The sequence below is a fragment of the Balaenoptera ricei genome, chromosome X, assembly GCF_028023285.1.
Source record: "Balaenoptera ricei isolate mBalRic1 chromosome X, mBalRic1.hap2, whole genome shotgun sequence".
NCBI classification, from domain to species: Eukaryota; Metazoa; Chordata; class Mammalia; order Artiodactyla; family Balaenopteridae; genus Balaenoptera; species Balaenoptera ricei.
The window spans coordinates 40,370,631-40,383,767 of NC_082660.1; the positions used below are offsets into that span (position 1 = coordinate 40,370,631).

Here is a 13,137-nt window from a genome sequence, read left to right on the forward strand (position 1 = left end):
GCTGCAGTGTCCTCCAAGGGGCCTTCTTGAGCTCAACTAAACATTTAGTCTCGCACAGCTACTCTAGGCTCCTGGACACCAGTCTACATAGAAGGACATGGGCTACACATGTCTTGCCGGCAGAGCAGCATCAGACATTCCTCTTCACAGGGAAGCATGCTCACTCACGGGGAGTTGACATGTGTGCAAGATGGGAGAGTTCACCTTAGCTTAGAAGCCCCATGCATCACAGGAGCCATGGTCTCTTATAACAGCCTCGTAGGCAGTGTCCAGGGTCCCCGCAAGGGACATGCCCAGTTACAAGATGTACCACACTCAAGAGAGCCCAAAGTTATAGACTCTTCCCAGATATTTACAATTCATGACAGTTTTCCCATCCCAGATACAATTTACCAATGTGGGGATGCAAGAGGGCCATTTTTACCACAAGCAGTGCTGCCTGGCAACATATATGGCATTATACCTTCATCAGGTTTCTAGAGGAACAGAACTAGAAAGTTAACTCAAGGTCACGTGTGTCCACAGAGGAGGAAGAAGGGTTTGTTAACCCTTACCTTACATGAGCTTTTTGTTTGTTTTTTCTTGATTGAATTATTAAATAAGCAATGATTTTAGTTCAATTTTAGGTTTGTGCCAGAATCAATCATTTTAGACTTGTGCAGTATTTCAGTGAAAGTCATCAATATCTGATAAAAGATTAAATGATTCATGGGAAAATCTACTTAGGTCTTGGGTGCTTTTTACAATTCCTTTTCCAAAGGGCAGTTAGTGTTGGCTATTTGTGTCAAATCTCAAGCTGAGAATGAATAGCCTTTGTTAGTGATAACTGTACTGATGAACTGGAGTGCTTCTGGAGTCTAGAAGGTGGGACTAGGATCAGGAATAGATGAAGCTAGGAATTCCTGAGTTGGAAAAAGGCGTGACAGTGGGTTGAGGTGAAGGCCTTTGGGGTGGAGGTAGCGGTTTAGGAGATTTCATGAAAGTGGCTGCAGACGTGGCAGGAGTCAAAGCTGACAAGGTAGGAGGGGACAGTTGCTCATTCAGCCCAACCTTTCCGTGGGTCTCTTCACTAGGACCTCTTCATAAGAGAAGGCCCATTTTGCTACCCTCAGGCAGTCTCTAGATAAATCCATAGAAACTAACTGTACAGAAGGGTTTTTTTAAATTGAAGTATAATTGATTTACAATGTTGTGTTAATTTCTGCTGTACAGCAAAGTGACTCAGTTATGCACTTATACACATTCTTTTTTATATTCTTTTCCATTATGGTTTATCCCAGGACATTGAATATACTGTAGTTCCCTGTGCTCTACAGTAGGACCTTGTCATCCATCCATTCTATATGTAATAGTTTGCATCTACTAACCCCAAACTCCCAGAGGTTGTTTTTTAAGGAGATAGACATATAATCCTTCGGACATATAATCCTTCGGGTCTCTCCTTTGCTACAAATCAGTTTCTCTCCCTGTCTTCCCACTCGCCACCATGGTTCCTCCCGGCACCCTGGGAGTATCTGCATGGCTGGGGTCTGCAGTCAGATGTGATCTCATGAAGAACTCACCCCTTACTGTAGGTAGCAGAATGGACTGCAAACAGGAAACATGCAGCACATCGATCTGAGTGTGGTCTTAATGCACATTCTTATATTTCTAATTCTGGCTGGCTAGAAAAAGGTCATCATCACCTTTAGTGATTGATGAACTGACAGCCTGATTCTCCCTGGCTTGAAAGCTCAGATCCTTCGGTGCAGGCCCAGGAAACAAGGAGGAACCTTTCACCTTTGGCTGAGTTGCATGGGAGTTTTGGAAACAATCTGAGTCTCCTTGTCTTCTGCGGGGTAGATGAGGGCAGTGATTGGTTCATTGATCCTCAGCACCTTCGCAGGTAACTCTGTGTGACCTCTCTGTTCCCTTGAAGGGTGATCCGCCAGCCCGTGGGCAGGATTTACTTTGCTGGCACGGAGACGGCCACACAGTGGAGCGGTTACATGGAAGGGGCAGTAGAGGCCGGAGAACGGGCAGCTAGAGAGGTAAGACAGGAAGCCGAGTCGCTCTCCCTCCCGAGTCCAGCAACATAGCTGGCATCTGGTCTTTCCAGATCTTACCACTGATGGTCTATATGTCCACTTCCCTGCCCCTCACTCCACACACGAGGCTCAGCTGTGGCCAGCAGGGCCTTGAATCTGTCGAAGCTACAGAACCTCACTTCATAATACCATGGCCACTTTCTTTCAGGTCTTGAATGCTTTGGGGAAGGTGGCAAAGAATGACATATGGGTCCAAGAACCTGAATCAGAGGTAAGTTTGGCAGCTCCGTCTCCATAGACCAGGAATTGCATGTAAAAATCTCTCATCTTCTAGCCTCTGATGTCATTGTAGATGCCACTCTCCAGGGCAGATCCACGCCCTGATTTTACTGATATGTTTTGCCCCTCCTTGTCCGTGTAAGAGTTTTCTGCTAAAGATCTATGTTCATTCATCCAGGATGTTCCAGCTGTAGAAATCACCCACACCTTCTGGGAGAGGAACCTGCCTTCCGTGACAGGCCTGCTGAAGATCATCGGATTTTCCACATCGATAACTGCCCTGTGGTTTGCGGTGTGCAAATTCAGGCTGCTGACCCGATGCTGAAGTTTCAGCTTCATGCTTTCTGCTTACTCTTTCCCAGCATCATCTAAAGCAAAATGTTGACAAATTGAAAGGCTGTGTCATCGGATCATCTTTAAGTGCACTGATTTAACCCCTCAGTTTAATCTCAGTGTATCACCTCCTTAATTTCCGTAAGATCAAACTCCATCTTGTGATTTGTCTGTAGACCAGCTCGTATTGATTGGTAGAAAATAACCTTGTGATCAATTTCTTAATTTCAAGAAGTTAAAGTTGACATGCTCATAAGAAACAGTTTCTGTGTCCTGTTTTTCTCCCCTTTAACACAAAACGTCTGATGAACGCAGAAATGAAGCATTTAACTTTCTCTCTGTAGAGGCCGAGTAGGTTAAGGCCCAGCCTGTGACTGTCCTTTGAAGTCCTTAGCAAAGGGTGAAGCGTAGGCCTAAAGCCCAGAGACTCACAGCTTCCTGGGGTGAGCAGCTCCCACTTTGGATGAGGGAAAGCAGTGGAGGTAGGATTCAGGCCCTCAGACCAGTGAGGGGACAACATTTTGTGGGCGGCTGCCTCAGGAATCTTCTAATTTCTGTGAAGTTTCTAGACATCTAGCCTTCGTGCTGGTTTGTTTGTATTTTTCCTCTTTTTCTTCTTAAAAAGGACAGTGTTTACCAAGGTAGAATGCATAAACTGACTTGCTGTGACTTGTCTGTAGCTCCCCAGGTGAGCAGAGTCAAATAGTGGCAAGAGTGTCCCCCAGGAGGCCTCCCTGATTCGCTCTGCGTGAAACTGACTGCAATAGGCTCCTTCTCGTCCTCCTGGAAGGTGGCTAGACGTCACTTGGCTTGTTGTCGATAACATTCTCTGCCAATTCCAGGGAAGCAGTAGTTTCCTTTTTTCAGGTACACCCTGGCCTTCTGAAGGCCCCTAGTGGCATATATCTTTTCTTTTTTCCTACAGCCATAGTAAAATTAGGCAGATCTGTTAACTTAAATATATCTTTGACATGGTTACCTTTGAGTAAATACCATCATGCCAATTTCTCTCAAATAAGTACTGAAATACAAATTTCTGATTGTTATTTCTTTCTTTTTTTTTTTTCGGGCCTGCTTTGAACACTCTAATTTTTTCAAAGTAAACGCTTTGGGCTCCGCGGGACACTCAGCTAAGAGCATCGAGGGGGCGCCGAGAGTGGTTGTTATTTCTCGAGACTATCAAATACAGAAAGGAAATGAGGGCTCTTACTATAACCCCACTTGCCTTAGTTATTAAGATTTATAAAAGACATGAAATTGAGTGATTTTATATATGAAGACTAAGTTCTCTGTCTTAGGAGAAATGTGGGCTCAGAACAGTGCTCACCTCTTGTCTTTCCCATTTTAAAAACTGTCAGGGGAGTTCCCTGGCAGTCCCGTGCTTAGGACTCGGTGCTTTCACTGCCGGGGGCCCTGGGTTCGATCCCTGGTCGGGGAACTAAGATCCCGCAAGCCCTGAGGTGCAGCCAAAAAAAAAAAGACTGTCAGATTTTTAAAAACCCCTTCCAAAGGTTTCAGCCATAAAGTATCTTTTTTTTAATATAAATATCTGAGAAAAATCAACACAGATGTGATCAAATAAAGCCGTTGAGAAGATTCTGTGGACTCAGCTACCCAGGTGGTAGATACCCAGTAATACCTTATCCTGCATCTTTGATGAATGAGGCCTTTCATTTTAAATGAAGTTTCTAGCTAGCTGAAGCTTATTCTTTATGTGCCAAAATTTTTAAATCAATTAAAATTTTGATGGACCTGCTTCCACACATTTATTATATAAGCTAGATTCAAATTCCTTTTTTAAAATTAATCAGGTCAATTATTCTGCATCTTGATTATTTTATACTTTTATAATAGAGTATACCGTTTATAGTAGAATGATACCATTTTTAATAGTGATACCCTTGTCTTTGCCCCTGTACTAAATGTCACACAGTTGTTTTATAGCTGGTGAGTCTACTGCTTCTATCTTCTCCCATATTCAGTATTTTGTTTCATATCCTTTTTATCTCCATTATCTCCCCATAATGCAATCTAATCCGCTGGCTATTTTTTATTGACTGGGAATTAAACATTGCCAGAGGAACCAACCCAAGTTTATTACATAATTAACCTTATTGTAAATCCAAAATTACGTCCTCAAAGCAAAGTGGAGGATTTTTCTGCCACTCTTTACCTTGCAATTGAAAAGTGTTTTAGCTAACTTGGGAGTTATGGTATTGTCTTGGATATGCTCCAATACATAAGGACTTGCTGCATTTTATACCAAACTGCTTTGAGAAATCACATCCCTGATCTATTTCAGTTGTTTCTGTTTGCTTACTGATTAACTCGGTTCTGACACACCTTTTGGGAAATGCTGACTTCAACTTAACTGGCAATTGTTTTAACAGTCATCAGCTTGTTAACATATCTAAGTCTCGAATGTTGAAGGACTCCAGAGTATGTGATTTACCCTCTTCTCAAACTTTTTAGCAAACCAATTAATTCCTCCTAATTAGATCAGCGCCATTAAGCTACAGATTATCAAAAATAAATGCCAGCCCAGGTGTGCCTAGGCATGAAATTGGAGCTGAGAACTCCCAACATACATGAGGTGGTCCAGCACCAAGATGCCATAGGTCTTCTCTTCCACCCAGAGATACTCAAGTCAGTTTAGGCAGCTGATCGAGCCTGGCCCTGTTAAGTCAGCTGCTTCACAGTTCTGAAGGCTGAGTCAGCCTCACTCCATAGTAAGGTTGAGAATGAGATTTGAAAAGTTAACCTTTTTGTCACAGCTGTTAAATAAGGACTTATATTAGCCTGAAGACAAAATATCGAAGGATTGTGAACTGTGTTTAGTTTGTGAACTTGGCGCCTAATGTTCTGTCTGAAACGTGCCCCAGTGCTACACGTGGGAGTACACATGTGTGTATGTGTTGCCACTGAAGTACGATTTCGCCTGTGTGGTACTGTTTTGTTTGTTAATAAAGCGCACTATCACCTCTGATTCAGACCTGGCTCCTCTATTTAGGTGATGATTTGAAGGTTAAATGGCTTCATATAGCAGGAGGTCACAATGAGACGTTGTCCATGGAGGATGGGCTTAAAAAGCCACCTGGTAGTGACTCCAAATTCTCAAAGTTCAGTTTGACTTGTATTTTTTTCAAGGTTTCCTGGGAGCTGATTAAATGCTAGAATATTGTCTGCCCGACTGGGCCACAGAAAATGTGGAGTTTGATCAGAGCTTTCTCACCTAATTAGCTTATGATTCCTTGAACAAATGCTTTGGTTCTCTGCCTCAGTCTCCCTGTCTGGAAAAGGGTGGGCTGCCTTTGATAGCTTCCAAGGATTCTTTTCACGACAACGTTATGTGATTTATGCATTTGTTGCCAGAATTCTATCTATGTTTGCCTATCAGTATGGCAGGGGCAAGTCACTCAGCCTTTCTGTATCTCGGTTCACTGCTTGTCTTAGGTTGGGTTTTCTAGAAACAGACTCTGACATGCAGTCAGGTTAGAAAGTTTATTGGGGATGGCTCTCAGGAAATACACATAAGGGGGTGAGGAAGGCAGGATTGGGCAGGAGTTGACCTACAAAGCAGTTGCAGCCGGGGCCTCAGCAGATCCTAAAGGGGAGCTGGGGAGGCCCTTCAGAATCGTCTCCCATTGAGGCAAAGGGGTCTGGCCTCTGTATCCCTTCATTAGCCACCCTCTAGGAAGGGGTGTTACCTTGGGTGAGGAACTGCAGCTGTGAACTGAGCTCCGCCTGGAATCCCTGCAGCTGGGGAATCCAGAGAGGGGCACCCACAGTATCCACTTTACACCCTCCAAAAATATAGAGAGTTGCCCTTTGTCAGGTAAGAGATATTGTGGACTTGAGCTTTGATTTTACAGATAGAATGGAGCTCTCTCTGTGAACCTATCCCTATTAGGTAAGAGAGTTGCATTTAGAAGATTGTATTTCTGCACTATTTTTGTACTTTAGGAGATTGTATTCTGCACTATTTATGTGGAAGAAAAATCAAAAATCAAAATTGGAAGGTAGGGGCTTCCCTGGTGGCACAGTGGTTGAGAGTCTGCCTGCCAATGCAGGGGACACGGGTTCGAGCCCTGGTCTGGGAGGATCCCACATGCCGCGGAGCGACTGGGCCCGTGAGCCACAGCTACTGAGCCTGCGCGTCTGGAGCCTGTGCTCCGCAACAAGCGAGGCCGCAATAGTGAGAGGCCCGCGCACCGCGATGAAGAGTGGCCCCCACTCGCCGCAACTAGAGAAAGCCCTCGCACAGAGACGAAGACCCAACACAGCCATAAATTAATTAATTAATTAATTAAAATAAATTGGAATGTACTCTGGAAATGATTCAAACTCTGTCTCAACGAAGGAGCCCCCTCTACAGGTTACTAATAGAAAGATTAAAGGTGGAGGTGTGGGGAATGTGCATTTATAAGCAGGAGTCCAAAATCCAATGTCTTCAGGAGTCAGGCAGCTAACAATGAACAGCAGCAGGCATGAGACATTAGGGCGTAGTAGGGACTGTGGTTGACCTGGGAAGTATCTGCCCCTCAGAAGAACGTTTATACTCAAATTCCTTTAAAAGATTCCTAACCGAGCAAAACATATGAAGGCTTTACTCAGAGGTCCAAATTGTTCTCAGGTCTCTAATAAAAAAATGCAAGGTTTGGTTTTTACATCATGTGAATGACAAATTCTTTTTGGATGCCTTTGATTTTCTGAAAAATGAGTACCAAGACCAGCAACCATTTTGTAAAACTACTGGGAATGGGTAAGAAAGGCCTGGTTAAGGGCAAAAAGATAGGGGCGAAAAAGTTAGAAAAAAGCCCTCTTAGACCAGAAATTCCCCTCAAGAAATAACCCTTCCAGCAGCCCATCCCAAGACAATTCTTATCCTCTGCTGTGTCAATGCCATGATGATAAGAGCAGTGCCAAAGTTTATTAGAAAAACTGCACCCTCACTATATAAGATAGAAATCGTAGCTCTTTTGTCAGCATTTAATGTCTGCTGACTATGATATCATTCTAGTAAACAGCACATCAATATTGAATGGATTAACTTTTTAAAACCACACTGTCTGCTTTACACCGAGATTGTGGTAAAAATGCAAGACATAGCCCTTAGCCAGGAGAAGCTGGCTGAGACATTGGAGGACCAGGATGGAAACAAAGGAAGGTGTTGGGTAACAGTAAGAATTTCTTCTCCTCTATCAGAACTTAGGGCTCTGTTCCCTGACTCAGCAGTGAACAAGACAGATAGAGCCTACCTCGTGGAGAACATAGCCTACTGTAGACACCAACACATTCACTGTGGCTATGGCAGGAAAGCCTGAGATACTCTGAATGCAGGGGGAGTTTCCAGAAGGACATGAGATTTCAGGGGAGGTTTTGAGGATCTGTCCTCAAACCTCTATAAGCATCACTGTGGAGGAAGTCAGTAAGAACACTACATAGGGCAGAGAAAGGAAATAAAAAATAATGAGATGGTATCTTAGTCTGTTCGGGCTGCTATAACAAAAATGTCATAAACTGGGTGGCTTTTAAACAGCAATAATTTATTTCTCACAGTTCTGGAGGCTGGGAAGTCCAAGATCAAGGCACTGGCAGATTCGACGTCTGAGAAGGACCTGCTTTCTGGTTCATAGACTTCTAGCTGTGTCCTCACATGGTGGAAGGGGCAAAGGATCTCTGCTGGGCCTCTTTGTAAGAGCACTAATCCCGTTCATGAAGGTTCCACCCTCATGACCTAATCACCTCCCAAAGGCCCCAGCTCCGAATACCATCGACTTCGGGGTTAGAATTTCAACATGAATTTTGGGAGGATACAAACATTCAGACCACAGCAGATGGCACGGCTAAATGTTAAAGAAAACCACAACAAGCATCAGTAAGTGCTGAATGTTAAATCCCTTTTGCTCCACTGACTATTTTTCACCCCTACAGTCATCTGTTCCTTTCTACCTGGCCCTTCTCTGCACTCTGAGATCTTTATCAACTATGACTCACTGTCTCCCAACCCCCTGTGCTAAAGGGCTGCCTAAATTTGTTTTAAAAGAGTGCCATCTTCTGGCCAAACACTGCTGTTTCCTTCCAACGGAAAACCTAAAGTGTTCAAGACAATTTCATCCTTCGCTAAACTAAAGAGGCGTCACCTCCAGAATTTCCTCCAAACACATCTACCTGTGGTTCTCTTACTTTCCGGTTGCGACATGGATCAAAGATATTAATGTCTAGTATCTACAGCCTTTCCACTGCCCTAATCTCCCAGTAAGATTTTTTTGTTAGAACTGCTTGGTTCTTCAGCCTCTGTTGTGTCCATCTCAGTAATGGGTAAGGAAGAACATTGGTGTGAGCTGAGAGAGGTGGAATGGCTTTTACCTTAAATCGGGTAGGGAACTAATCTGGAAAAAGCAAGAGAAGGGAAGTGGGGAGAAGAAGAGAAATTTTCAGAAAATCAACTTGGGGCTATGGAGTGCAGGTGGAGAGAAGGAGGGGTTTTCAAAAGCTGCCTTGACAGCCTAGCGAGACAGAATGTAAGGAGGGTTTTCAGGAAGTTTGACTTGGAGTCGTTTGGTGCAATAAACGTCTGCAACTACGCTTTAAGCACTGGGAGTCAAAATTGTGATTACACATTATATTGTACTGGGATTAACTTGGAGGTCCCCCAAACAGCCTATATTATTCTGGGCTATATGAATTCAAAAAATATATGGTTAATAGTGCCTGACATGTTGAATGATGCCTAAGAGTTCTGTAGGTTCCGTTTATGGGATCTCAGTGGAGCTAAACATAAAGCACCTCAGCCACTCTACCCTGAAAAGACCGACATCTAAGCTGGTAAACCGTGCACCCCAGACTAAATAGACACCAAATAGGTCTAGCAGTGAATTCGATTTTATTAAGAAAATGAGTAAAGGAGTTCTGCTTGCCCTGTAAGTGTCTTCAGCCAGCTCCCGTGGGTCAATGTATCAGCATCAACCAGGGAACACAGGAGATGCACGCAGATGGGGGCCCATCTGCTGGTGTTGAACTGTGCAGAGCAGGCCATAATGTGCATCCTGAAGTCAAGTTCACTGGGAAGTGGGCCAAAGGGAGTGAGAGCAGATCAGCTTCTCTCACAATCATCATGAATACCTTTGCTATGTCAGCCATTCAATTTTATGGGCTGCATTAGTTTCCTATTGCTCTTGCAGCAAATTACCACAAACTTAGTGGCTTAAAACAACACAAATGTATTATCTTACAGTTCTAGAGGTCAAACGTTTGAAATGGGTCTTGCAGGGCTAAAATCAAGGTGTCAACAAAGCTGGTTCCTTCTGGAGGCTCCAGAGGAGAATCCAATCCTTGCCTCTTCCAGCTTCTAGAGGTTGCCAGCATTCCTTAGCTCATGGCCACATCACCCCAATCTCTTGCTACCATGAACGCATCACCTCCTCTTCACTTTGACCCTCCTGCCTCCCTCTTATGGGACACTTATGACTACACTGGGCCCACTTGGATAACCCAGAATAATCTCCCTATTTTACTATCCTTAACTTACCACATCTGCAAAATCCCTTTTCCCACATAAGGTTCTGGGGTTAGGGTGTGAACATCTTTGTCAGGGCCATTATTCAGCCTACCACGTGGGCCTTGATGTTCTTGAAAACGGAGAGTTAAATACCAGTATTGGCCTGTCCTCAAATTCCTGCTATTTCAGGCACCTGAATTTGGAGCATTAAGTAGAACTTTGAATGATTTAAAACCACATGGGCTGTCCTCTGCTCCCACCAATGCCCCATCCCCTGCCCCACCACACTCCTGAATATAGCCATTTCCCAGTTTTGCTTTTTAGATACAAAAAGATCGGAATCTGTGGTCCTGAGAAGTGTATTTGTCTTACATAAGCACGAAACTAGACTCCAATTTTGCACCTTTAATAAACTAGAGAACAGAAATTTCTATTCTCCAATCCAAATAAATTTCTGTTCTCTAATCCAAATTCTTTCAGATTCTGCACACAACTGAATACTGTGCTCTTATGAGAACCTTCTTCTCAGGTCTCCCTTTAGGTAACAGAGCTTCCTACCAGACACTTGTCAACCGTTGACCTCCCAAAAGACCACCAGGAAACATGTCGATCAAGCAAAGCTAAGTTTATTCGACTCACTGCTGTAAGGGCGAATATCACATTAACAGGGTCTTAGCAGTGTCTCAAAGTGGAGTAATTAGGGCAGGGTTTATAGGTTTATAGAGTTTATAGGTTTATAGGGTTTATAAGTTTCAGTTTGGGGTGGGTGATTTTTAAGGCCAGTCTTGAAAGGCAGAAAACTGGTTTGGATTGGCAGAGTCTATGACATAATAGCTTAGGATTGGTAGGCATACTGAAGCGGGGGTCTTGAAGTGAGTCTTGGTGAACAAGCTGTTCATCTCAATAAATAGTCTATTTTTGTTGGTTCAAAGTTTTGTATACAAGGAGCAAGTACTTCCTGGGACAAGTAGCCAAGTTATTTTTGATTAGTTCTCATATTGTTTAGCTCAGGGACAGGAAAGTATGTTGGTTTCAGTTCTTAGATTTGACACAGAACTGAGAATACTTATTATTCTTACATGTACATTTTGATTTGTTGGCCCTAAGAATTTTCTTTGGAAACAGATTCTTGGTTAAATCCTTGGTAGGAGAGCATAAGTGTGAGGAGCTCAGGTTTCTGGAGCCAGCTAGGCCTGGGTTTGAATCTTGGTATTGAGTGTAGATTTTCTCACCTGTTACGTGGAGCTCTTCACTTGTTCTGAGCATTGAATAGGATAAGGCAGGTGAAGCTGTTAGTAACAGTATATGATAGCCTCAAAAACAAAAATGAATGGGTGGGAGGAATAAATTAGGAGTTTGGGATGAACATATACACACCACTATATATAAAGTAGATAACCAACAAGGACCTACTGTATAGCACAGGGAACCCTACTCAATACTCTGTAATAACCTATATGGGAAAAGAATCTGAAAAAGAATGGATATATGTATATGTATAACTGAATCACTTAGCTGTACACATGAAACTAACACAACATTGTAAATCAACTATTCTCCAATATAAAATAAAAATTAATTTAAAAAAATGAAGATGCAATAGCAGTTTGTGGTCTGTTATTACTACTACTTCTAAAAATACATCTTGAAGTACTTCTCTCCTCTACTATCATGTCTCCCGTTAGTCTTCTATCAAAATGCCCTGGTTTCCTTCTTTTCTTTTTTTTTTTTTTAAACCACACCACTCAGTAGCCTGAGTGATCTCTTTAAAAGTGCAAATCTGATCCTCAGTCAGAGACGATATCCCTTCAATAGTTGTTGTTGCACTTTGGATGTGACGGATCATGGTTCCCAAGGCCTCGCCTGCTCTATCCCCTGCCTGCTTCCCTGTCCTCACCTATCCTTCCTCTCTCCCTCAGAACCTTCTAGCCATCTAGTTCTGCTTATAAATCCTCAGACATAGCCAGTCCTTTTCTGTCTCAGTTGCCTCTCTCTGGAAGGTTCTTTTCTCCATTCTTCACTTGGCTAAATCCTTCAGGTCACCGATGACATATCACTTCCTCAGAGATGCCTTTCCTGACAATCCCTTCCTCACAATTAATTCACCATCATAATTCCTTATCTTTACTTTCCCTCCATAAAGATTTTAAATTACATATTTGTTTAAATGATGTTTGATGTCTCCCCAGATGATAAGTCCCACCCCAAATGGGTTATACGTGTGCAGAGATCTGGAGGCCATCAGCCCTCTGGGCACAGGGATGTTGTCTCGCGAGCCTGGAGCCCTCAAGCTCCTCACTTCCAGGCATGGAGTAACCTTATCCATTTACAAAATATGCCATACAAATACAGTCATTTTTTTTCCTATGTGACTTGATGTGAAAAAGTTTGGAAAGCACTGCCTTAAAGCTAGTATTTTGGGTACACATAGAGATATAAGCAAGTAAGAATCAAGGATCACCGTTAATATTCAGATTTTACTATGAAACATCATTTGCAGGAGAAAAATTAAAACTGACTGTTGTTTCCCTGGACCACAATTTCATATGGTGCCCAGTATCAGAATGGTAATGACAGAGCTTCAAACGTATCCAACCACAAATTCAAGTTTGCTGCTCTTTAATTATTTTACTTCCATTGTAACATGTCCTCAAAAGAAGGAATTTAAATGAGCCAATTAGTAACCGGAGGTTAGTCTGGAAGAAATAATTGACAAGACCAGTCCTCAGATCTCACCAGGGCTCCCTGGATTTAAATTGGAATCCAAGAGAGAAGCATTTATTCATTATTTATTTCACTCAATCGTTTATGACATGCCCAGTCTTGAGGGGAAGCTGGGGATCTGGCTGAAATACAAAATTAACAAATTAAAATTAACACGCACAGAAAGGAACAAATCCAGTCTCACCTCAGCTCACTTCAAGGGCTAGGACTGACAAAGGGCACACCCGGGAAGGGCAGCCCCTGGCTTCTCAAAGTCAGGCCAACCTTCTTTTC

At 43.0% G+C, this 13,137-nt stretch overlaps 1 protein-coding gene across 1 annotated transcript in view; it reads left to right on the top strand.

The window, feature by feature from the left end:
* Positions 1–3,635, top strand: part of MAOA (monoamine oxidase A) — a 73,322-nt gene extending 69,687 nt beyond the window's left edge. Inside the window, exons 13-15 of the mRNA XM_059909936.1 lie at positions 1,919–2,030; positions 2,236–2,298; positions 2,485–3,635. Coding sequence (XP_059765919.1) covers positions 1,919–2,030; positions 2,236–2,298; positions 2,485–2,631 — 322 coding nt within the window. The 3' untranslated portion in view covers positions 2,632–3,635. The remainder of the gene's footprint in view (positions 1–1,918; positions 2,031–2,235; positions 2,299–2,484) is intronic.
* Positions 3,636–13,137: the final 9,502 nt, after the last annotated feature.